The following is a 24,957-nucleotide window of genomic DNA, read 5'->3' on the forward strand; positions in this document are numbered from 1 at the left end:
GAGGCTCTAGACCCTTCCAGAGCTGAGATATCAAAATTCAAAATTTCAACCCGAAAAAAAAACCGACAGTGTTACCCCTTTCGCTTTTTTTCGTTTTCGGGTGAAAAATTAAGTTTCTCCAATCTTCTCAAAACTCTGGATTATGATAGAGGGCTGTGAGACTTTGACCTGAGTGCAAAAATGGAGGCTCTAGACCCTTCCAGAGCTGAGACATCGAAACTCAAAATTTCGACCCGGAAAAAAAAGGCAGTGTTACCCCTTTCGTTTATTTTAATTTTCGGGCAAAAAAATTAAGTTTCACCAATCTTCACAAAACTCTGGATTATGATAGAGGGCTGTGAGACTTTGACCTGAGTGCAAAAATGGAGGCTCTAGACCCTTCCAGAGCTGAGACATCGAAACTCAAAATTTCGACCCGAAAAAAAAGGCAGTGTTACCCCTTTCGTTTATTTTAATTTTCGGGCAAAAAAATTAAGTTTCACCAATCTTCTCAAAACTCTGGATTATGATAGAGGGCTTTGAGACTTTGACCTGAGTGCAAAAATGGAGGCTCTAGACCCTTCCAGAGCTGAGATATCAAAATTTAAATTTTCGACCCGAAAAAAAAAACGACAGTGTTACCCCTTTCGTTTTTTTTCATTTTCGGGCAAAAAATTAAGTTTCTCCAATCTTCTCAAAACTCTGGATTATGATAGAGGGCTGTGAGACTTTGACCTGAGTGCAAAAATGGAGGCTCTAGACCCTTCCAGAGCTGAGATATCAAAATTCAAAATTTCAACCCGAAAAAAAAAAAACGACAGTGTTACCCCTTTCGTTTTTTTTTTGTTTTCGGGAGAAAAATTAAGTTTCTCCGATCTTCTCAAAACTCTGAATTATATGATAGAGGGCTGTGAGACTTTGACCTGAGTGCAAAAATGGAGGCTCTAGACCCTTCCAGAGCTGAGATATCAAAATTTAAATTTTCGACCCGAAAAAAAACCCGACAGTGTTACCCCTTTCGTTTTTTTCATTTTCGGGCGAAAAATTAAGTTTCTCCAATCTTCTCAAAACTCTGAATTATATGATAGAGGGCTGTGAGACTTTGACCTGAGTGCAAAAATTGAGGCTCTAGACCCTTCCAGAGCTGAGATATCAAAATTCAAAATTTCGACCCGAAAAAAAAACGACAGTGTTACCCCTTTCGTTTTTTTTTCATTTTCGGGCGAAAAATTAAGTTTTTCCAATCTTCTCAAAACTCTGAATTATGATAGAGGGCTGTGAGACTTTGACCTGAGTGCAAAAATGAAGGCTCTAGACCCTTCCAGAGCTGAGGTATCAAAATTCAAAATTTCAACCCGAAAAAAAAACGACAGTGTTACCCCTTTCGTTTTTTTTCGTTTTCGGGTGAAAAATTAAGTTTCTCCAATCTTCTCAAAACTCTGGATTATGATAGAGGGCTGTGAGACTTCGCCCTGAGTGCAAAAATGGAAGCTCTAGACCCTTCCAGAGCTGAGATATCAAAATTCTAATTTTCGACCCGAAAAAAAACGACAGTGTTACCCCTTTCGTTTTTTTTTCATTTTCGGGCGAAAAGTTAAGTTTCTCCAATCTTCTCAAAACTCTGGATTATGATAGAGGGCTGTGAGACTTTGACCTGAGTGCAAAAATGGAGGCTCTAGACCCTTCCAGAGCTGAGATATCGACATTCAAAATTTCGACCCGAAAAAAAACGACAGTGTTACCCCTTTCGTTTTTTTTCGTTTTCGGCCGAAAAATTAAGTTTCTCCAATCTTCTCAAAACTCTGGATTATGATAGAGGGCTGTGAGACTTTGACCTGAGTGCAAAAATGGAGGCTCTAGACCCTTCCAGAGCTGAGATATCGACATTCAAAATTTCGACCCGAAAAAAAACGACAGTGTTACCCCTTTCGTTTTTTTTCGTTTTCGGCTGAAAAATTAAGTTTTCTCCAATCTTCTCAAAACTCTGGATTATGATAGAGGACTGTGAGACTTTGACCTGAGTGCAAAAATGGAGGCTCTAGACCCTTCCAGAGCTGAGATATCAAAATTCAAATTTTCGACCCGAAAAAAAAACGACCCTTTCGTTTTTTTTTTTCATTTTCATTTTCGGGCGAAAAGTTAAGTTTCTCCAATCTTCTCAAAACTCTGGATTATGATAGAGGACTGTGAGACTTTGACCTGAGTGCAAAAATGGAGGCTCTAGACCCTTCCAGAGCTGAGATATCGACATTCAAAATTTCGACCCGAAAAAAAACGACAGTGTTACCCCTTTCGTTTTTTTTCATTTTCGGGCAAAAAATTAAGTTTCTCCAATCTTCTCAAAACTCTGGATTATGATAGAGGGCTGTGAGACTTTGACCTGAGTGCAAAAATAGAGGCTCTAAACCCTTCCAGAGCTGAGATATCGAAATTCAAAATTTCAACCCGAAAAAAAAACCGACAGTGTTACCCCTTTCGTTTTTTTTCGTTTTCGGGTGAAAAATTAAGTTTCTCCAATCTTCTCAAAACTCTGGATTATGATAGAGGGCTGTGAGACTTTGACCTGAGTGCAAAAATGGAGGCTCTAGACCCTTCCAGAGCTGAGATATCGACAATCAAAATTTCGACCCGAAAAAAAAACGACAGTGTTACCCCTTTCGTTTTTTTTTCGTTTTCGGGCGAAAAATTAAGTTCCTCCAATCTTCTCAAAACTCTGGATTATGATAGAGGGCTGTGAGACTTTGACCTGAGTGCAAAAATGGAGGCTCTAGACCCTTCCAGAGCTGAGACATCGAAACTCAAAATTTCGACCCGAAAAAAAAAAACGACAGTGTTACCCCTTTCGTTTTTTTTTTCATTTTCGGGCAAAAAATTAAGTTTCTCCAATCTTCTCAAAACTCTGGATTATGATAGAGGGCTGTGAGACTTTGACCTGAGTGCAAAAATGGAAGCTCTAGACCCTTCCAGAGCTGAGATATCAACATTCAAAATTTCGACCCGAAAAAAAACGACAGTGTTACCCCTTTCGTTTTTTTCATTTTCGGGCGAAAAATTAAGTTTCTCCAATCTTCTCGAAACTCTGGATTATGATAGAGGGCTGTGAGACTTTGACCTGAGTGCAAAAATGGAGGCTCTAGACCCTTCCAGAGCTGAGATATCAAAATTCAAAATTTCGACCCAGAAAAAAAAACCGATAGTGTTACCCCTTTCGTTTTTTTCATTTTCGGGCGAAAAATTAAGTTTCTCCAATCTTCTCAAAACTCTGGATTATGATAGAGGGCTGTGAGACTTTGACCTGAGTGCAAAAATGGAGGCTCTAGACCCTTCCAGAGCTGAGATATCAAAATTCAAAATTTCAACCTGAAAAAAAAAACGACAGTGTTACCCCTTTCGCTTTTTTTCGTTTTCGGGTGAAAAATTAAGTTTCTCCAATCTTCTCAAAACTCTGGATTATGATAGAGGGCTGTGAGACTTTGACCTGAGTGCAAAAATGGATTCTCTAGACCCTTCCAGAGCTGAGACATCGAAACTCAAAATTTCGACCCGGAAAAAAAAGGCAGTGTTACCCCTTTCGTTTATTTTAATTTTCGGGCAAAAAAATTAAGTTTCACCAATCTTCACAAAACTCTGGATTATGATAGAGGGCTGTGAGACTTTGACCTGAGTGCAAAAATGGAGGCTCTAGACCCTTCCAGAGCTGAGACATCGAAACTCAAAATTTCGACCCGAAAAAAAAGGCAGTGTTACCCCTTTCGTTTATTTTAATTTTCGGGCAAAAAAATTAAGTTTCACCAATCTTCTCAAAACTCTGGATTATGATAGAGGGCTTTGAGACTTTGACCTGAGTGCAAAAATGGAGGCTCTAGACCCTTCCAGAGCTGAGATATCAAAATTTAAATTTTCGACCCGAAAAAAAAAACGACAGTGTTACCCCTTTCGTTTTTTTTTCATTTTCGGGCAAAAAATTAAGTTTCTCCAATCTTCTCAAAACTCTGGATTATGATAGAGGGCTGTGAGACTTTGACCTGAGTGCAAAAATGGAGGCTCTAGACCCTTCCAGAGCTGAGATATCAAAATTCAAAATTTCAACCCGAAAAAAAAAAACGACAGTGTTACCCCTTTCGTTTTTTTTTTTGTTTTCGGGAGAAAAATTAAGTTTCTCCAATCTTCTCAAAACTCTGAATTATATGATAGAGGGCTGTGAGACTTTGACCTGAGTGCAAAAATTGAGGCTCTAGACCCTTCCAGAGCTGAGATATCAAAATTCAAAATTTCGACCCGAAAAAAAAACGGCAGTGTTACCCCTTTCGTTTTTTTTCATTTTCGGGCGAAAAATTAAGTTTTTCCAATCTTCTCAAAACTCTGAATTATGATAGAGGGCTGTGAGACTTTGACCTGAGTGCAAAAATGAAGGCTCTAGACCCTTCCAGAGCTGAGATATCAAAATTCAAAATTTCAACCCGAAAAAAAACGACAGTGTTACCCCTTTCGTTTTTTTCGTTTTCGGGTGAAAAATTAAGTTTCTCCAATCTTCTCAAAACTCTGGATTATGATAGAGGGCTGTGAGACTTTGACCTGAGTGCAAAAATGGAGGCTCTAGACCCTTCCAGAGCTGATATATCAAAATTCAAATTTTCGACCCGAAAAAAAAACGACAGTGTTACCCCTTTCGTTTTTTTTTCATTTTCGGGCGAAAAGTTAAGTTTCTCCAATCTTCTCAAAACTCTGGATTATGATAGAGGGCTGTGAGACTTTGACCTGAGTGCAAAAATGGAGGCTCTAGACCCTTCCAGAGCTGAGATATCGACATTCAAAATTTCGACCCGAAAAAAAACGACAGTGTTACCCCTTTCGTTTTTTTTCGTTTTCGGCCGAAAAATTAAGTTTCTCCAATCTTCTCAAAACTCTGGATTATTATAGAGGGCTGTGAGACTTTGACCTGAGTGCAAAAATGGAGGCTCTAGAGACCCTTCCAGAGCTGAGATATCGAAACTCAAAATTTCGACCCGAAAAAAAAAAACGACAGTGTTACCCCTTTCGTTTTTTTCATTTTCGGGCGAAAAATTAAGTTTCTCCAATCTTCTCAAAACTCTGGATTATGATAGAGGGCTGTGAGACTTTGACCTGAGTGCAAAAATGGAGGCTCTAGACCCTTCCAGAGCTGAGATATCGACATTCAAAATTTCGACCCGAAAAAAAAAACGACAGTGTTACCCCTTTCGTTTTTTTTCGTTTTCGGCTGAAAAATTAAGTTTCTCCAATCTTCTCAAAACTCTGGATTATGATAGAGGGCTATGAGACTTTGACCTGAGTGCAAAAATGGAGGCTCTAGACCCTTCCAGAGCTGAGATATCAAAATTCAAATTTTCGACCCGAAAAAAAAACGACCCTTTCGTTTTTTTTTTTTCATTTTCATTTTCGGGCGAAAAGTTAAGTTTCTCCAATCTTCTCAAAACTGTGGATTATGATAGAGAGCTGTGAGACTTTGACCTGAGTGCAAAAATGGAGGCTCTAGACCCTTCCAGAGCTGAGACATCGAAACTCAAAATTTCGACCCGAAAAAAAAAGGCAGTGTTACCCCTTTCGTTTATTTTAATTTTCGGGCAAAAAAATTAAGTTTCACCAATCTTCTCAAAACTCTGGATTATGATAGAGGGCTTTGAGACTTTGACCTGAGTGTAAAAATGGAGGCTCTAGACCCTTCCAGAGCTGAGATATCAAAATTAAAATTTTCGACCCGAAAAAAAAAACGACAGTGTTACCCCTTTCGTTTTTTTTCATTTTCGGGCAAAAAATTAAGTTTCTCCAATCTTCTCAAAACTCTGGATTATGATAGAGGGCTGTGAGACTTTGACCTGAGTGCAAAAATGGAGGCTCTAGACCCTTCCAGAGCTGAGATATCAAAATTCAAAATTTCAACCCGAAAAAAAAAAACGACAGTGTTACCCCTTTCGTTTTTTTTTTTTGTTTTCGGGAGAAAAATTAAGTTTCTCCAATCTTCTCAAAACTCTGGATTATGATAGAGGGCTGTGAGACTTTGACCTGAGTGCAAAAATGGAGGCTCTAGAGACCCTTCCAGAGCTGAGATATCGAAACTCAAAATTTCGACCCGAAAAAAAAACGACAGTGTTACCCCTTTCGTTTTTTTCATTTTCGGGCGAAAAATTAAGTTTCTCCAATCTTCTCAAAACTCTGGATTATGATAGAGGGCTGTGAGACTTTGACCTGAGTGCAAAAATGGAGGCTCTAGACCCTTCCAGAGCTGAGATATCGACATTCAAAATTTCGACCCGAAAAAAAACGACAGTGTTACCCCTTTCGTTTTTTTTCGTTTTCGGCTGAAAAATTATGTTTCTCCAATCTTCTCAAAACTCTGGATTATGATAGAGGGCTGTGAGACTTTGACCTGAGTGCAAAAATGGAGGCTCTAGACCCTTCCAGAGCTGAGATATCAAAATTCAAATTTTCGACCCGAAAAAAAAACGACCCTTTCGTTTTTTTTTTCATTTTCATTTTCGGGGGAAAAGTTAAGTTTCTCCAATCTTCTCAAAACTCTGGATTATGATAGAGGGCTGTGAGACTTTGACCTGAGTGCAAAAATGGAGGCTCTAGACCCTTCCAGAGCTGAGACATCGAAACTCAAAATTTCGACCCGAAAAAAAAAAGGCAGTGTTACCCCTTTCGTTTATTTTAATTTTCGGGCAAAAAAATTAAGTTTCACCAATCTTCTCAAAACTCTGGATTATGATAGAGGGCTTTGAGACTTTGACCTGAGTGCAAAAATGGAGGCTCTAGACCCTTCCAGAGCTGAGATATCAAAATTTAAATTTTCGACCCGAAAAAAAAAACGACAGTGTTACCCCTTTCGTTTTTTTTTCATTTTCGGGCAAAAAATTAAGTTTCTCCAATCTTCTCAAAACTCTGGATTATGATAGAGGGCTGTGAGACTTTGACCTGAGTGCAAAAATGGAGGCTCTAGACCCTTCCAGAGCTGAGATATCAAAATTCAAAATTTCAACCCGAAAAAAAAAAACGACAGTGTTACCCCTTTCGTTTTTTTTTTTGTTTTCGGGAGAAAAATTAAGTTTCTCCAATCTTCTCAAAACTCTGAATTATATGATAGAGGGCTGTGAGACTTTGACCTGAGTGCAAAAATTGAGGCTCTAGACCCTTCCAGAGCTGAGATATCAAAATTCAAAATTTCGACCCGAAAAAAAAAACGGCAGTGTTACCCCTTTCGTTTTTTTTCGTTTTCGGGTGAAAAATTAAGTTTCTCCAATCTTCTCAAAACTCTGGATTATGATAGAGGGCTGTGAGACTTTGACCTGAGTGCAAAAATGGAGGCTCTAGACCCTTCCAGAGCTGAGATATCAAAATTCAAAATTTCAACCCGAAAAAAAAACGACAGTGTTACCCCTTTCGTTTTTTTTCGTTTTCGGGTGAAAAATTAAGTTTCTCCAATCTTCTCAAAACTCTGGATTATGATAGAGGGCTGTGAGACTTTGACCTGAGTGCAAAAATGGAGGCTCTAGACCCTTCCAGAGCTGAGATATCAAAATTCAAATTTTCGACCCGAAAAAAAAACGACAGTGTTACCCCTTTCGTTTTTTTTTCATTTTCGGGCGAAAAGTTAAGTTTCTCCAATCTTCTCAAAACTCTGGATTATGATAGAGGGCTGTGAGACTTTGACCTGAGTGCAAAAATGGAGGCTCTAGACCCTTCCAGAGCTGAGATATCGACATTCAAAATTTCGACCCGAAAAAAAACGACAGTGTTACCCCTTTCGTTTTTTTTCGTTTTCGGCGGAAAAATTAAGTTTCTCCAATCTTCTCAAAACTCTGGATTATGATAGAGGGCTGTGAGACTTTGACCTGAGTGCAAAAATGGAGGCTCTAGAGACCCTTCCAGAGCTGAGATATCGAAACTCAAAATTTCGACCCGAAAAAAAAAACGACAGTGTTACCCCTTTCGTTTTTTTCATTTTCGGGCGAAAAATTAAGTTTCTCCAATCTTCTCAAAACTCTGGATTATGATAGAGGGCTGTGAGACTTTGACCTGAGTGCAAAAATGGAGGCTCTAGACCCTTCCAGAGCTGAGATATCGACATTCAAAATTTCGACCCGAAAAAAAACGACAGTGTTACCCCTTTCGTTTTTTTTCGTTTTCGGCTGAAAAATTAAGTTTCTCCAATCTTCTCAAAACTCTGGATTATGATAGAGGGCTGTGAGACTTTGACCTGAGTGCAAAAATGGAGGCTCTAGACCCTTCCAGAGCTGAGATATCAAAATTCAAATTTTCGACCCGAAAAAAAAACGACCCTTTCGTTTTTTTTTTTCATTTTCATTTTCGGGCGAAAAGTTAAGTTTCTCCAATCTTCTCAAAACTGTGGATTATGATAGAGGGCTGTGAGACTTTGACCTGAGTGCAAAAATGGAGGCTCTAGACCCTTCCAGAGCTGAGATATCGACATTCAAAATTTCGACCCGAAAAAAAACGACAGTGTTACCCCTTTCGTTTTTTTTTCATTTTCGGGCAAAAAATTAAGTTTCTCCAATCTTCTCAAAACTCTGGATTATGATAGAGGGCTGTGAGACTTTGACCTGAGTGCAAAAATGGAGGCTCTAGACCCTTCCAGAGCTGAGATATCAAAATTCAAATTTTCGACCCGAAAAAAAAAAACGACAGTGTTACCCCTTTCTTTTTTTTTCATTTTCGGGCAAAAAATTAAGTTTCTCCAATCTTCTCAAAACTCTGGATTATGATAGAGGGCTGTGAGACTTTGACCTGAGTGCAAAAATGGAGGCTCTAGACCCTTCCAGAGCTGAGATATCAAAATTCAAAATTTCGACCCAAAAAAAAAAACGACAGTGTTACCCCTTTCGTTTTTTTCATTTTTGGGCGAAAAATTAAGTTTCTCCAATCTTCTCAAAACTCTGGATTATGATAGAGGGCTGTGAGACTTTGACCTGAGTGCAAAAATGGAGGCTCTAGACCCTTCCAGAGCTGAGATATCGACATTCAAAATTTCGACCCGAAAAAAAACGACAGTGTTACCCCTTTCGTTTTTTTTCGTTTTCGGCTGAAAAATTAAGTTTCTCCAATCTTCTCAAAACTCTGGATTATGATAGAGGGCTGTGAGACTTTGACCTGAGTGCAAAAATGGAGGCTCTAGACCCTTCCAGAGCTGAGATATCAAAATTCAAATTTTCGACCCGAAAAAAAAACGACCCTTTCGTTTTTTTTTTTCATTTTCATTTTCGGGCGAAAAGTTAAGTTTCTCCAATCTTCTCAAAACTGTGGATTATGATAGAGGGCTGTGAGACTTTGACCTGAGTGCAAAAATGGAGGCTCTAGACCCTTCCAGAGCTGAGATATCGACATTCAAAATTTCGACCCGAAAAAAAACGACAGTGTTACCCCTTTCATTTTTTTTTCATTTTCGGGCAAAAAATTAAGTTTCTCCAATCTTCTCAAAACTCTGGATTATGATAGAGGGCTGTGAGACTTTGACCTGAGTGCAAAAATGGAGGCTCTAGACCCTTCCAGAGCTGAGATATCAAAATTCAAATTTTCGACCCGAAAAAAAAAAACGACAGTGTTACCCCTTTCTTTTTTTTTCATTTTCGGGCAAAAAATTAAGTTTCTCCAATCTTCTCAAAACTCTGGATTATGATAGAGGGCTGTGAGACTTTGACCTGAGTGCAAAAATGGAGGCTCTAGACCCTTCCAGAGCTGAGATATCAAAATTCAAAATTTCGACCCAAAAAAAAAAACGACAGTGTTACCCCTTTCGTTTTTTTCATTTTTGGGCGAAAAATTAAGTTTCTCCAATCTTCTCAAAACTCTGGATTATGATAGAGGGCTGTGAGACTTTGACCTGAGTGCAAAAATGGAGGCTCTAAACCCTTCCAGAGCTGAGATATCGAAATTCAAAATTTCGACTCGAAAAAAAAACGACAGTGTTACCCCTTTCGTTTTTTTTTCGTTTTCGGGAGAAAAATTAAGTTTCTCCAATCTTCTCAAAGCTCTGAATTATATGATAGAGGGCTGTGAGACTTTGACCTGAGTGCAAAAATGGAGGCTCTAGACCCTTCCAGAGCTGAGATATCAAAATTCAAAATTTCGACCCGAAAAAAAAAACGACAGTGTTACCCCTTTCGTTTTTTTTTCATTTTCGGGCGAAAAATTAAGTTTTTCCAATCTTCTCAAAACTCTGAATTATGATAGAGGGCTGTGAGACTTTGACCTGAGTGCAAAAATGAAGGCTCTAGACCCTTCCAGAGCTGAGATATCAAAATTCAAAATTTCAACCCGAAAAAAAACCGACAGTGTTACCCCTTTCGTTTTTTTTCGTTTTCGGGTGAAAAATTAAGTTTCTCCTATCTTCTCAAAACTCTGGATTATGATAGAGGGCTGTGAGACTTTGACCTGAGTGCAAAAATGGAGGCTCTAGACCCTTCCAGAGCTGAGATATCAAAATTCAAAATTTCAACCCGAAAAAAAAAAACGACAGTGTTACCCCTTTCGTTTTTTTTTTCGTTTTCGGGTGAAAAATTAAATTTCTCCAATCTTCTCAAAACTCTGGATTATGATAGAGGGCTGTGAGACTTTGACCTGAGTGCAAAAATGGAGGCTCTAGTCAGTAGGCCTATTATATAGCCAACTGGTCAAAACAACGTTAAATTCTTAAATAAAAACTACAAAGCAACGTGACCGATCACACACTTACTCAGTCGACATCTGACCGTCAGTCCAGCTGGTTTGGGTCGCTTTTTCCAATTGAGTTTAGGTACGTAGAAGAACGTCTCCAGGTTTAGCATTGCAGGGAAAATGTCATTGGATGTAGCTAATGCAGACAGCGAGCCTCCTCGTCAATCGATAGGTTAGTTCGGTATGTATACTCCGGTTCATTTATCACTTCAGGTATCCCTTTGTCGTTGTGCTAAAATTACTTTCATTATCTGATCCGTCTGACATTGTGCTAAAATTCGTTTCATCATCATAAGTTTCGCAGTCAGACATGTTGTCAGCGAGTCGCGCGCTATCAACAGCTGATCGTAACGTGCGCACTGTTGACGTTGCGGCGGCGCGGATTGATAGAAAATAGTGCCGCATTAAAACTGAGGTATGAATTTTGCCCGGCGTGTTTTTTGTGTGGTAAATTAATCAAGCTTTGAAACGCAAATCATTTTTTCACGTAAAAACGCACAGTTTTGTGGCCCCGGAAAATAGCCGGGAGTACTTCATTGAAAAACTTCCAGCGGTCAGAACTCTGACCAGGGGGGTCACAACAGAGTGGGTCAGTGTGTATGCACTATAGTGCTGGTAAGGATTGCATACAACTTCATGTCTTAAATGGGCGAACTAACCTTATTTTGACATCGTAGAGGTTTTCAACCTTTACAGATGGGGACCTCTTAGACACTCAGCAAACTCATTGATCTCCAAGATAATAAAACAAATTCTCATGTTCTCAGTTACACTTCACAAAATACTTTAAAATTAACATCTGCAGTGCTTACATTATTGTATAAATCTAATGGTTTATGAGGGTCTGTTTTAAGTCCCATTCAGTTTCTCATGTTAAAGTGGAACAGGGGGCTTCAGTGACAGTTGGACAGCTTTTAAAACTTTTCACATGGATCATTAATTAATACCATTATTAGCTAATGTATAACCATGTCATATTAACAGGCCAGAAATTGTCTAAACGCTTTAACTGTTATCGATTGTTTACATAGGCCTTTAGCTGGACCACGCTGGTCATTTATGGTCATTAGCTGATCTACAGACGATTGGACCTATTTCAACAAATTTCTATATTTGATTGCTATTAGAACAAACAATTGTTCTAAAAGTGATTTTGTAGCAATTAAATTAAAGCCAATGTTTTCTGAAATTTTTTTTAGTGATAAAGATAACACAGTAACACTGTGTCCTTATTAGTTCAAAGTTATGTGACATGTTGTAACTGTAGGACTAAATTATGCATAAGCATAATTATTAACCCTAAATCAAAACCCATTCATAACCCTAACCATATAGTAAGAACATATAGTTAACGCAGTACATAAATATATAATTACACTGTAAAATGGACACTTTAATATGAAATGTAACCGAAAACACTTTACAAAAAGGTTTCATTTGTTAACTACATTAGTCGTCATGAACAAACAATGAACTTTATTTCTACAGCATTTATTAATCTAATGTTAATCTCAAGTTCTCAACGTTTACTAATACATTTTTATGATCAACGGTTTTCTGTTAAACATTTGTAAAGGCAGCATTCTGTTATTTTGGAAATTTTGCTCTCGGGGTCCCCCTACAGTTGGGATACAGTATTGTCTTCTACTACTGTTGTAAAATCTGTCAACTCTGCAGAAGGAAGGAGTTCTCACATCTTGGGGAGACTCCAGTGTTGCGTGTGAAATGTCTTCATCCCAGGTACATTGGCATTTTGAAAAATCGATTTGCAAGACACTTTCACCAGAAAAATAAATAACAAACATGACTATAAGCCTGCTGACATAGGATAGTTATCCTGATCGATTATTTTGTTCGTCTCATACTAATCATGTATTATTTACTTGCAAGAATGTAGCCCCTACCAAACTCAGTAATCAGGATAATTTCACATCTCGATGGCGCGAGCTGCCCGCCCCGGCTCTACGGGGATGCTTGAGTGTCTGAAAGGGTTAGTTCACCCAAACATGAAAATTAAGTCATTAATTACTCACCCCCATGCTGTACCAACCCCGTAAGACCTTCGTTCATCTTCGGAACACAAATAAAGATATTTTTGATTGAATCTGAGAGCTGGATCAGTCCTACATAGACTGCCTAAGGGACTGGCTCTTGACGGCCCATAAAGTCATTAAAGAAAAGGTTTAAATATTCCATGTGCCTACAGCGGCTCAATTATAAGTTTATCAAGCGACGAGACTACTTTTTGTGCGAAAAAAACATAAATAACGACTTTATTCCACTATTCCATTACTTCCTTATGGGCGCATGCGCGAGAACTGAGACGAGGACATTCTCATTCGTCTACTTCTTGTTACCGGCTGCTCACCGCTTAGGAGTTTTACCGCCCCCCTACCGTATAAGATGATGTGCTGGAAGCGCAAAACTTTCTGTTTACAAGCAGAGGAAGATGCGCGCTGTACGCTTTTTAATTTGCGTATTTTCCGCACTATAAGGTGCTTTTAAAAGCCTTTAATCTTCTCAAAAAACGACAGTGTTCCTTATAATCCGGAGCGCCTTATATATGGATCATCATTTTATACGGTAGGTGGCGGTAAAACTCCTAAGCGGTGAGCAGCCGGTAACAAGAAGTAGACGAATGAGAACGTCCTCGTCTCAGTTCTCGCGCCTGCGCCCATAAGGAAGTAATGGAATAGTGGAATAAAGTCGTTATTTATGTTTTTTTCGCACAAAAAGTAGTCTCGTCGCTTGATAAACTTATAATTGAGCCGCTGTAGGCACATGGAATATTTAAACCTTTTCTTTAATGACTTTATGGGCCGTCAAGAGCCAGTCCCTTAGGCAGTCTATATAGGACTGATCTGGCTCTCAGATTCAATCAAAAATATCTTTATTTGTGTTCCGAAGATGAACGAAGGTCTTACGGGGTTGGTACAGCATGGGGGTGAGTAATTAATGACTTAATTTTCATTTGTGGGTGAACTAACCCTTTAAGCGCCCTCAGTCTACATTGGATGTGGCGAGTGGCGAAGCTACACAACACATTACCAAAAGTAAACTGATCACGCGCGGCTCTGTTTCTGACGCACTTCACGTTTGCTTGGAAGATTGATGCACTGGACCGGAGTCAGGGGACTTAGTTGCGTTTTTGTGGAGTAGTATTACAAATTAATGTTTTTAAAATAGTATTAGTATAAAAAAAAACACTCGCTCGCTCATTTTGGTGCACCTCAAACATTTTACCTTCAGGAGCGAGGACCTCTTGGATCGGTCGGGCACCCCTCCTCCTCCTAAAGCTGGACCAATATTGATCCTCGTCCAGCCTTTTATTTAGCCACTCTCCCTTTTTCTCTTTCTACTGTCCTCCGACAAAACCTTTGGCTTCTTGGTCTTATTTGCTGCTTCAGCCATGACATCATACAGAGGGAAAAAAAACCCGCTCGTTAGACTCTCCCGTCGGAATTTGAGGAAGTGGGGGAAGTGACGTATGCTGTAAAGCAGTCGAATTTTGTAGTTCTTTTCGTGCTCGGGTTCTTACCCGCACTTCGAAATTACAGAGTGCCAGTAAAAGCGATACAGACCACGTCAGGCTATGGCAGACCTGTCATTCAACCTATTGTAAGTCGATGTACCATCTCAAGGGTTTTGGAAAAATATTATAAATTTTTAAAAAGTTACATAGCGCTGCTTTAATACACTGTAAACTAACATGAACATTAACTTCCATTAAACAAAGTGTTACCTAATGATCTGTCAGTGCGTATTTAAAAAATCTATGATTACAACACTTATATTAAAAAAAGATTATCTGTATTCCATCATTTGATTAATCTCTGTTTATTGCACCATAACCAATGGACAAACTGAAACAAAAGGTCCCGTTAAGAGACAAACTATGACAGCAACAGCAAAACGTACCGTAATCATTTGAAACTGTGAAAATACTAACTGTAGGTATGAAGAAAACAACAAAACGTATGAAATTGCAATGTAGCCATAATATAATAAACCACATTTATTCTGCTGATTACGCTCACATCTCCACAACTGAGTATTCAAGTATTTCTCTAATTGCACAGGCACTGGATTCACATGGTATTTACAGAACGTTTTCAGCAGTCTTAGTAGAAATGTGTTTTGTAGTACAACAAAGGCTGTAGAGAGCTGGACATAGACACCCACATCCTTCCCACCCTGAACTAAAAAGACAACGAATGTTACAATGTACATGCATGTCTATACATACGCTGCAGCATATCATATACAAAATTATACTAAGAAAAAAGCTCCATCAGCAAAACTAACATGACCTCTGTGCTACTGCCGGCGACCTAACCAAGTGGTATTCATGCATCAGTTAAGTCTCACGTACTGTTTCTTTAAGAGCTTTTTCGATTCTAAATGAGAAAAAAAAAAAAAACGAATTGAAGATTGTTAAATGACTTTTTTTTTTTTGTGTGGTTGGACTACAACGATGTGTATACCATCCATTAGATCTAAACAATTCACTTTCACAATTTTTGTTTAATAGCATGAAAATTCTAGTCATTAATCTGACATTATTTAATCAGCATCCTTGTGCAATTTAAGGGCTCCATTTACAGGTCACATGTGGGTGAAAATGCAGCAGTCACTGACAATGTTGATTATTGATATTTGAATGTTGAATTTTTGATATCGCCTAAAAACAGAGCTTGATGTGCAGATAAGAGTAGGCAAAGCCAGAATGATGTGTTGTTAAATGTTAAGGACATTTCTCTGAATTTCTAACACACACTGCACATTGTTTCTTATCTACTCGCTATAGCACAAATACTGCAACTGATTTAATGATTTTATGAGTGGCATGTTTGGAACAATAAATATGAAACTCAATAAATAAGCTTTTTGTCCGAAATAAGGTCAAGAAAAATATGTTGCTATATGAATGCACAGTCCCTCTTGTTCCTCCTTGTATGGAGAGAGTGTAAAGAATTTTATTTGAAGACATGAAAGTCCACATATACTCAGACAGATGCACGTCATGTACAGCGGCGAAATAGTTTGTGAAGCTTTTTAGCTGCAAATACTTCAGCCAAACATTCACTGTCCTGCACAGCATTTGCTTATTTCTTTAAAAAAAAAAAAAAAAAAAAGTTGATATATCTCTAAAGTTCACATACGTTTCCCCAAAAGGACAGCAAATACTGGTTAAATGATGTTCTGCAAAGACATGGAAATATAAGCGTTTTTGTTATGTATTTAGATCCGTTATAACAGTGGTTCACAACTGGTTTACATCTCATCTCACACAAGACATTAAGTGGTAACTCAACATAGGAACAAAGTTATTCACCATCAAAAATAAAACCAAAAATATCCTTTTTTACTCTGAAAATTATAATTAGGCCTAATAAGAACCGCATAGGACCAATAACACGCCACATTTTTAACCTGATGTAGGCTTAAAGGTGTACTCACCCCCATGTCATCCAAGATGTCCATGTCATTCTTTCTTCAGTCGAAAAGGATTTCCAGGATTTTTCTCCGTATAATGCACTTCAATGGGAACCAAACTAATGAACTAATATTTTCCCGAGTCAACTCGTTTATTGAATGAACCAAATGACACGAAAAAAGATTCGTTCATTTTGATAAACGAGTTTGAACAGGAGAGTCACGAACGTGCATCACAGAACAGAACAAGGTGACCATTTGAGCTTATAAAACTTTATTTTATTTTTTTTAATGAGTGATCGTTTTGCTTGATAAGACCCTTATTCATCGTCTGGAATCATTTAAAAGCCCTTTGAACAGTTTGTAGTTTGCACTGAAACTGTCTTTTGGACCTTGAACCATTTGGTTCCCATTGAAGTCCATTATATGGAGAAAAATACTGGAATGTTTTCATCAAAAACTTTAATTTCTTTTCAAATGAAGAAAGAATGACATGATATCTTGGATGACACGGGGGTGAGTAAATTATCAGCAAAAGTTTTTTTTAAAAAGTGAACTACTCCTTTAATAGGAAAAATGGCCATCTAAAAACCTTTTTATGAAGTATATAAATAATAATACTACATCAGAACAAGTCTGTGACCCCATTTTAGGTGACGTTGCACCAGTTGAGAACCACTGCTAATAACACCGACTGTTACATGTGGAAATCTTACATTTTGGATCAAATAAATGCTGGACTGTTTTCTCTGTCTACGGTGTGTCCTTCTTTGAACACGTGATCCATTGGTTGAGGAATGAGTCTTTGGAATTCACTGAATTCAGAAAAGTCATCTCTTGCAAGACGTTCATGGTCTATAGAGTTGAGGCGGGACTTCAAAGGCCCCGCGGGGAGCGTCTGATCAGTCTGCGCCCACTACCTCTGTGGGACTGTGCCCGTGTTCAAGCCCTCTGTGCCCAAGTCGTCCTCTACTACGTTACTGTAGCCCTCCTTCTCAATGCAGTCGGTAAGTACTTGAAGCACCAGGCGTAGCCGGCGGTCCATGGCCTCCAGATGAGGTTTGATGAGGATGGGCGTCAGGGTGTCCGTCTGTAGACTTTCCTCCATCAGAACACTCAGTTTGAACTCCTCCTTAGCCAACAGCTGAAGCCGTAAATGAGTGGACTTCTTCATCCTGAGCCACAAGATCAGACAAAATCACTAACCAACAACTACAAAGAAATCAGAACTTTCTTTGTGGATTTCAAAATTAGAACTAATAGAATATTTTAACACATAATATTATAATAACAGTTCATATAAATAATTACAATTTTATATTTATTTCAAACCATGATTAAATAAGTAAGGGATATAATCCACGGCTAGCTGTGCATGAAGCGGACACTTATACCATAGTCATTTGACAGCATTGACAAGTTAAAGGAGTAGTTCACTTTTAAAAAAACTTTTGTTGACAATTTACCCATGTCATCCAAGATATCCATGTCTTTCTTTCTTCAGTTGAAAAGAAATGAAGGTTTTTGATGGAAACGTTCCAGGATTTTCTCCATATAATGGACTTCAATGGGCACCAAATGTTTCAAGGTTCAAATGAGAGTTTCAGTGCAGCTTCAAAGGGCTTTAAACGACACCAGACTCGGTCGAATCGGTCATTTCAAAAAAGTTTTAGAAGCACAAATGGTCGCCCCGCTCTTTTCTGTGGTGCGCATTCGTGACTCTCCTGTTCGAACTCGTTCATCAAAATGAACGAATCATTTTTCGAGTCATTTCGTTAATTTTGTTCGTTGAATGAACCAAATGACTCGAAAAAAAGATTCGTTCATTTTGATGAACAAGTTTGAACAGGAGAGTCACGAACACGCAGAACAGAACAGAGCAAGGCGACCATTTGAGCTTATAAAACTAAAAATTTTTTTAATGACCGATCGTTTCCCTTTATAAGACCCTAATTCATTGTCTGGAATCGTTTAAAGCCCTTTGAACAGTTTGCAGTTTGCACTGAAACTGTCTTTTGGACCTTGAACCGTTTGGTTCCCAGTAAAGTCCATTATATGGAGAAAAATCCTGGAATGTTTTCATCAAAAACCTTCATTTCTTGACATAGACATCTTGGATGACATGGGGGTGAGTAAATTATCAGCAAAAGTTTTTTTAAAAGTGAACTACTCCTTTAATGGGCAGGCGAACTATGTATTCATATCGACCATACAAAGAGAAATAGCTTTTGTTAAACGCCACAATCACATTTACGTGTTAGGTTTCACAGCCTTGATCTAAACACTTTTGGAGATTCTTGCAGTGATATGACAAATACTGAATAATAAATAAATAATAATGCTAATACTGACCTGCAGCACTGACTCAAAGGCACCAGTATGGAGAGCTCATCATGAGAATATTTACCAAAGCTGAAGATTAAGAGACAAATCAGATAGAAATGACATTTGTATGACTATGCTTCAGAAAACACACACAGCACATTAACAGTAATGAATTTAAGAAGCTTTTTTCACTGACAGTAAAGAATAATGTCTTACCCTCTTCCATTATCAAGGTGAATAATGAAAGTTTCATTTCCAAATTTCTCAAAAGTCTCATAATGATGACGATCCATATTTCCTTTGAAGACATATAAATATCAACAGTTATTATATAAATACCTTGACTGGATTTCAGCTTTAGTTTTGTGTTCAGGTGCAAGTGATGCACTTCTGTGAAATGGTCTTACCCATGAGGAAATCAAAAACGGTCATGTCCATGATGTCCAGCAGGCGTGTGCCGCTGTCATAGGGTGGCGTCTGCTTCACCTCTTCACAATAATCTGGATCCACCTCCCACCTACACACACACCTCATTAGTGTCACGTTAACACACACTGTACAAAGAAATACATGCTGAAGCTCAATGTAATGAGACACTATCATGATAATCTGAGGAGAAACTGGACGATTAGAAGTGAGCAACTACACTACTATTAGGGAGTTTTGTAATGAAGATGTCCTACATTTTGGCATCTGAATCAATTATTTCAGCCAATGAAAGTGCTTTATGTGATGACAGCTGATCCTTAAAGGGATAGCTCACCCAAAAATGACTCACCTTCAAGCCATCCTAGGTGAATATGACTATATTCTTTCAGACGAACACAATTGGAGATATTTAAAAAAAAAATATCCTGGTTCTTCCAAGATTTATGATGGTGAATTTTTTTGAAGCCCAAAACAGTGCATCCATCCATCATAAAAAAAAATCCATACAGCTCCAGGGGGTTAATAAAAGCCTTCTCAAACAATGCGTTTGTGTAAGAAAAAAATACACATTTAAAACTTTATTGGCTATAAAAACTAGCTTCCAACAGAGGATCGTACGCATACTACACAAGTCGACTTGCCTGGGGCATGACTAACCCCTGATGTGATGTATGACGCAGGATCCCAGCAAACACAGAACGTTCCCCTAACATTCCCGAATGGACCCATGAGGTTATTTTTTTTGGGAACCAAACAAGAACGTTATAGGAACGTTCAATGTAGGCTATTTTTAGGTTCCATTTTTATAACGTAAGGAGAATGTTCCGGGAACGTTCCCTTAACCTTAAGGGAAAGTTCTAGGAATGTTCTGGGAACCAAAAACTAACGTTCCCAGAACCTAAATTTGTTTGCTGGGATGTAACAGTGTCGTAAGCTTTGACGCCTCTCGCGGTTTAAACGAATAGGGCTGTGCAACAAACTCAAGCTCTTCTTCTCTTAAATCAAAATCCTCCGACATTTCTCTTTAAAATTTCTAGTTTTAGAATTCTAATTTGTTAAGTTTTAAATATGGATATTTTCCTAACAAAAACCTATCGCTTTGCATCAGAAGGCCTTTAATAAAGGAATAGTTCACTTTTAAAAAATTTTTTGCCTATAATTTACTCACCCCCATGTCATATCCATATCCATCTCATTCTTTCTTCAGTCGAAAAGAAATGGTTTTTGATGAAAACATTCCAGGATTTTTCTCCATATAATGGACTTCAATGGGAACCAAACGGTTCAAGGTCCAAATGACAGTTTCAGTGCAGCTTCAAAGGGCTTTAAACGACACCAGACGACGAATAAGGGTCTTATCTAAACCGCGAAACGATAGGTCATTTTAAAAATAAATAAAAAAGTTTAAGTTTTATAAGCACAAATGCTCGCCTTGCTCTGTCCTGTGATGCGTGTTCGTGACTCTACTGTTCGAACTAGTTCATCAAAATGAACGAATCTTTTTTCGAGTCATTTTGTTCGTTGAAAGAACCAAATGACTCGAAAAAAAAATTGTTCATTAAGACCCTTATTCATCGTCTGGTAGTGTTTAAAGCCCTTTGAAGCTGCGCTGAAACTCTCATTGAAGCTTGAACTGTTTGGTTTCCAATGATGTCCATTATATGGAGAAAATCCTGGAATGTTTTCATCAAAAACCTTCATTTCTTTTCGACCGAAGACAGAAAGACATGGACATCTTGGATGACATGTGGGTGACTAAATTATCAGCAAAAGTTTTTTTAAAAGTGAACTACTCCTTTAACCACCTGGAGCCGTATGTATTATTTTTTATGATGGATGGATGCATTTTTTTGGGCTTCAAAATCTCATCCCCCATTCACTCCCATTATAAAGCTTGGAAGAGCCAGGATATTTTTTTAAATATAACACTGATTGTGCTCGTCTAAAAGAAGATAGTCATATACACCTTGGATGGCTTGAGGGTGAGTAAATCATGGTATAATTTACATTTTTGGGTGAACTATCGCTTTAAGGGTGCTTTCACACAAGTTCGGTTGACGTCAGAGTTCGGTTGGTTTGGATGATGTGAACGCTCTTTTCTCCTTCTCCTGCATCGCCATCACCAAGAGACTGGGTTAAACAGCTGCTGCTTTGATGATGCAAACGCACCCAAATAATGGAGGGGAGAGCAATCGAACTCGGTCTGAACCAGGCAATCGGACCAAGTGTGAAAGCACCCTAAAAGTAATATATAGATATATATGAGATGTGCTGTGTATTCCTCACTCTGCTTTCTTGCGTTTGTGATAGGATCGTCTCCAGGGGTTTCTCCAGGTCCTGCGCTTGGCCAAGGCCAGGTCGGGCAGAAAAGCTGCTAAAGAGCCCTCGATCTGGTCAGGTTTCCCGCACAGAGCATGCTCAGTGGAGCAGTAGTACGAACATTCGCCGTAGAAACAGATATTATTGGCTGTAGGGATGAAAGAGCATGTTAAAAAAAACAGACAGACAGTTTAATATATTTAGAATGATGATTTTAAAGTTAAATCCAAATGCATGTTCCTGGCATTATTAATTTATTTCAAGAAATTAAATGATACAAATTAAAGCTCAGTATTGCTGTTTATGTACTCTGGATTGGCATATTGTTTCATATAGATGAAAATGAATAGTTATCAAAAATGTGCCTAGATTACTACGAATTTTATGAAAATTTAATGTGTTGTTTAAGTCTAATTTACAACACCGGCTGTTTGGTTCCTCTAACTGAGAGGAAAAATCACATGCAGTTTAAGGGAAAATAAATATTGAGTTTAAACAGCTTTTGTTGAATATTTGGCTTCATTTGGAAAACTATCACATTATTGTATTGGTTGTAAACAGCATTTTACATTGACTTTAAATTATGAATCCAATTTTGTGGCAGCATCAACTAATTAATCAAAAACTATTGTTGTGACGTTGATATACTACAGTTTGCGTAAAGATTGTTGTTCAGTAAAAGAACTTAAGAAATGAATACTTTTATTCAACAATGCATTTAATAACAATTAAGACATTTATAATGTTACAAAAGATTTCTATTTCGAATGAACGCTGTTCTTTTTTAACTTTGTATTCATCAAAGAAGGTGAAAATGTACCACAATTACCACAAAAATATCAAGCACAACTGTTTCATACATTGATAATAACAAATGTTTCTTGAGCAGCAAATCGGCATTTTAGAATGATTTGTGAAGTGTCATGTGACACTAAAGACTGGAGTAATAATGCTGAAAAATACAGGATTGCCATCACAGGAAAAAAAAACATTTAAAAATAGAAAACATTTTAAAATAGTTACATTTTAATTGTAATAATAGGCCTATTTCACAATAAAGGTAGTGTACATATTTAAATTTCAGCCTATCAAGCGTATAAGAGTTCTCACTTGACAATTAATTGACCAACACCGCCATCTACTGGTTACTTTCAATAGTACAAGTAGAAAATCACAGAATCCACTGATAAGATAATAAAGATAAGCACAAAAGAAATTAGAGTTTGAATTAGTGATAATAAATTATCTTGCCTCAGTTGGGGCAATTTGGGCCAAAACTATTGATTTTAATAAATCAGTCAGTAAATTGATCATAATGATAAGTGATGAGAGAGTGACTGCTGGATGTTGAGTACCTGGTGAAATGAAAAAGGTTCTCCACAGTTTTTTGTCACGGGTCACATCTCTGATCTCTTTGGTCATATTCACCTGTCGCCCAGTCACCGGCGGCACTCGGCGGAAATCCAGGATCCTGATCATCAATCAAAGGAGACACAAGTTAGTTTTTACATGGATACCACATACAGATAGTTGAAGCTCAATAGAAATTTGCTCAACTAAATTAAAGGGATAGTTCACCCAAAAATGAAAATTCTGTCATTAATTACTCACCCTCATGTTGTTCCAACTCTGTAAGACCTTTGTTCATCTTCGGAACACGAATTAGGATATTTTTGATGAAATCTGAGAGCTGGATCTCTCCTGCATACTAATCCATAGGCTTCTTGAGGAATTGAAACTTGCCGGCCTCAAAAAGTTATTAAAGACATCGTCAAAACAGTTCAAGTGACTTTAGTTGCTCAATCTAAACTTTATCAAAGAACGAGAACACTTTTTGTGCGCAAAAACAAACAAAAATAACGACTTTATTTCAACTATTCACTTCCTTCTCTATGAGCCTCTAGTCAGTTAACGTAGTGTGATAGCATAGAGCTACGTCACACGTAGGCTCACTATTGGCCGACGCTGGTCATGTGTGTGATGCATGTGACGTACAACAAAAGATCATATGCTGTTAAACTAGTAACCTGACTCGAGGCAGAGAGAGAAGTAAATCAATAGTTGAAATAAAGTCGTTATTTTTGTTTGTTTTTTGCGCACAAAAACTGTTCTCGTCGTTTGATAAAGTTAAGATTGAGCCACTGTAGTCACTCAGATTATTTTAATGATGTCTTTAATAACTTTTTGAGGCCGGCAAGTTTCAATCCCTCAAGAAGCCTATGGATTAGTATGAAGAAGTGATCCAGCTCTCAGATTTCATCAAAAATATCTTAATTCATGTTCAGAAGATGAACAAAGGTCTTATGGGGTTGGAACAACATGATGGTGAGTAATTACTGACAGAATTTTCATTTTTGGGTGAACTATCCCTTTAAAACACTCAAACCAAATTCATAGAGAATGGGCTATATGCACGCATAAATTCCGCATTTGACGCAAGGATGCTCGTCCATTTCCGGTTGTGGAGATTAAAGCGGAGGAAAACCGAGGAAAACGGGATTATGGCAGAGTCTTCAAAATTTACTGTCCTCCAGTCTTTGAAATGAAACGTACATACGTTTAGATGTAATTTTATATATAGTTATATTTATTTAATATAATTTTAAAAAGAAGCATAAACACAACGAGGGGTGTCTGTTTTATCTGTTTTTGTGACTAACGTTTCTTTAGTATAACCATGGAGTATAAAATTCAATATAAATTCTCGGTATTGCATTGGACTCTATGATCGGCGGAAGTTATCGAGCATCCTTACACCTTCACCGGAAATACCGCCGTGCATAGAGCCCATTGTGGGAAGAAACTAAGGGAGGAAAAATACTTTCACCACTAGAGGGCGCTCAAAGTATACTAGATAAAATACACTTCACAGATTGTGAATAATAAATCTCGACTTGTCAAGGGATGAAACATTTGTTTCCTATAAAAACCCTTTTACTTACTGTATATTTCATACTGAGGAAATAACACATTTTAGCCGAATTTACCGCATCTTTTGACGGAACTGGCCTTGCACAAAACTGAATTTATTGCTGAATGTAACATAAATGTGTTGGCTTTCTTCCTGGTTATTTGTGAGCGTGGTCCATGTTTTAAAACATATTCACCCTGCGTGCGTGCGTGCAAGTGTAGACTCTCAGCTGACAGGGCAACTTGAAAAAAAAAAAAGAGACTAACTAATGGACGGGGCTAAGGGATAAAAGCACTTGAAGCTACTAATTGCCCAGTCATGCTGACAGAGATGACAGAGAGAGTTTGTGTGCGGGAGCGTTTTCACTGTCCGATGCATAACTCAGTGGGAACTGTGGGGCAAGTGAAAAGTAGTCCTTTCAAACCTCTCTTCTCCCTCAATCTCGTCTTCCTCCCCAAAGCCACGCTACAATAAGCGTTTCCCATCAACTAAAATCAGATAATTAATGGTACGTCGTCAGATATAGCCGTGGTGGGCTTGCGAGGACAGAGAGGCCCACTGGGTGATGGCGCTTTAAAATAGAAATAACAACCTGCACTTTTGTCTAACCCAGATGAACTTTATTTAGAAAAGCTGGTGTTTTTTTCATGTTCTTGGTTTGCGCTTTCTACCCACACGCATGCCTGTGTGTTCTGACTAGATTTTACTCCCGGCCAGATGTGCAGAAGCGAGGCGGACCAGGCCGGTCTGGGCCTGCTGAATGATTGTGTGCCCAAGACTCATGCTGGGTTCAGTCTGACTCACGCTCGCACTGCCGGAGAGGAGGATCCAGTGCCGGCTAGAGAACA

At 38.2% G+C, this 24,957-nt stretch overlaps 1 protein-coding gene across 1 annotated transcript in view; it reads right to left on the reverse strand.

Annotated features, from left to right (window-relative positions):
* Window positions 1-15,624: 15,624 nt before the first annotated feature.
* fam20cb (FAM20C golgi associated secretory pathway kinase b) overlaps window positions 15,625-24,957 on the reverse strand; it is a 61,419-nt gene continuing 52,086 nt past the window's right edge. The window contains exons 5-10 of the mRNA XM_039684412.2: window positions 22,554-22,669; window positions 21,166-21,346; window positions 18,858-18,967; window positions 18,667-18,748; window positions 18,478-18,537; window positions 15,625-17,300 (exon numbers count right to left, since the gene is read on the reverse strand). Coding sequence (XP_039540346.2) covers window positions 17,042-17,300; window positions 18,478-18,537; window positions 18,667-18,748; window positions 18,858-18,967; window positions 21,166-21,346; window positions 22,554-22,669 — 808 coding nt within the window. The 3' untranslated portion in view covers window positions 15,625-17,041. The remainder of the gene's footprint in view (window positions 17,301-18,477; window positions 18,538-18,666; window positions 18,749-18,857; window positions 18,968-21,165; window positions 21,347-22,553; window positions 22,670-24,957) is intronic.

Source organism: Pimephales promelas, chromosome 17, assembly GCF_988280905.1.
Source record: "Pimephales promelas chromosome 17, fPimPro1.hap1.1, whole genome shotgun sequence".
Lineage (NCBI taxonomy): Eukaryota > Metazoa > Chordata > Actinopteri > Cypriniformes > Leuciscidae > Pimephales > Pimephales promelas.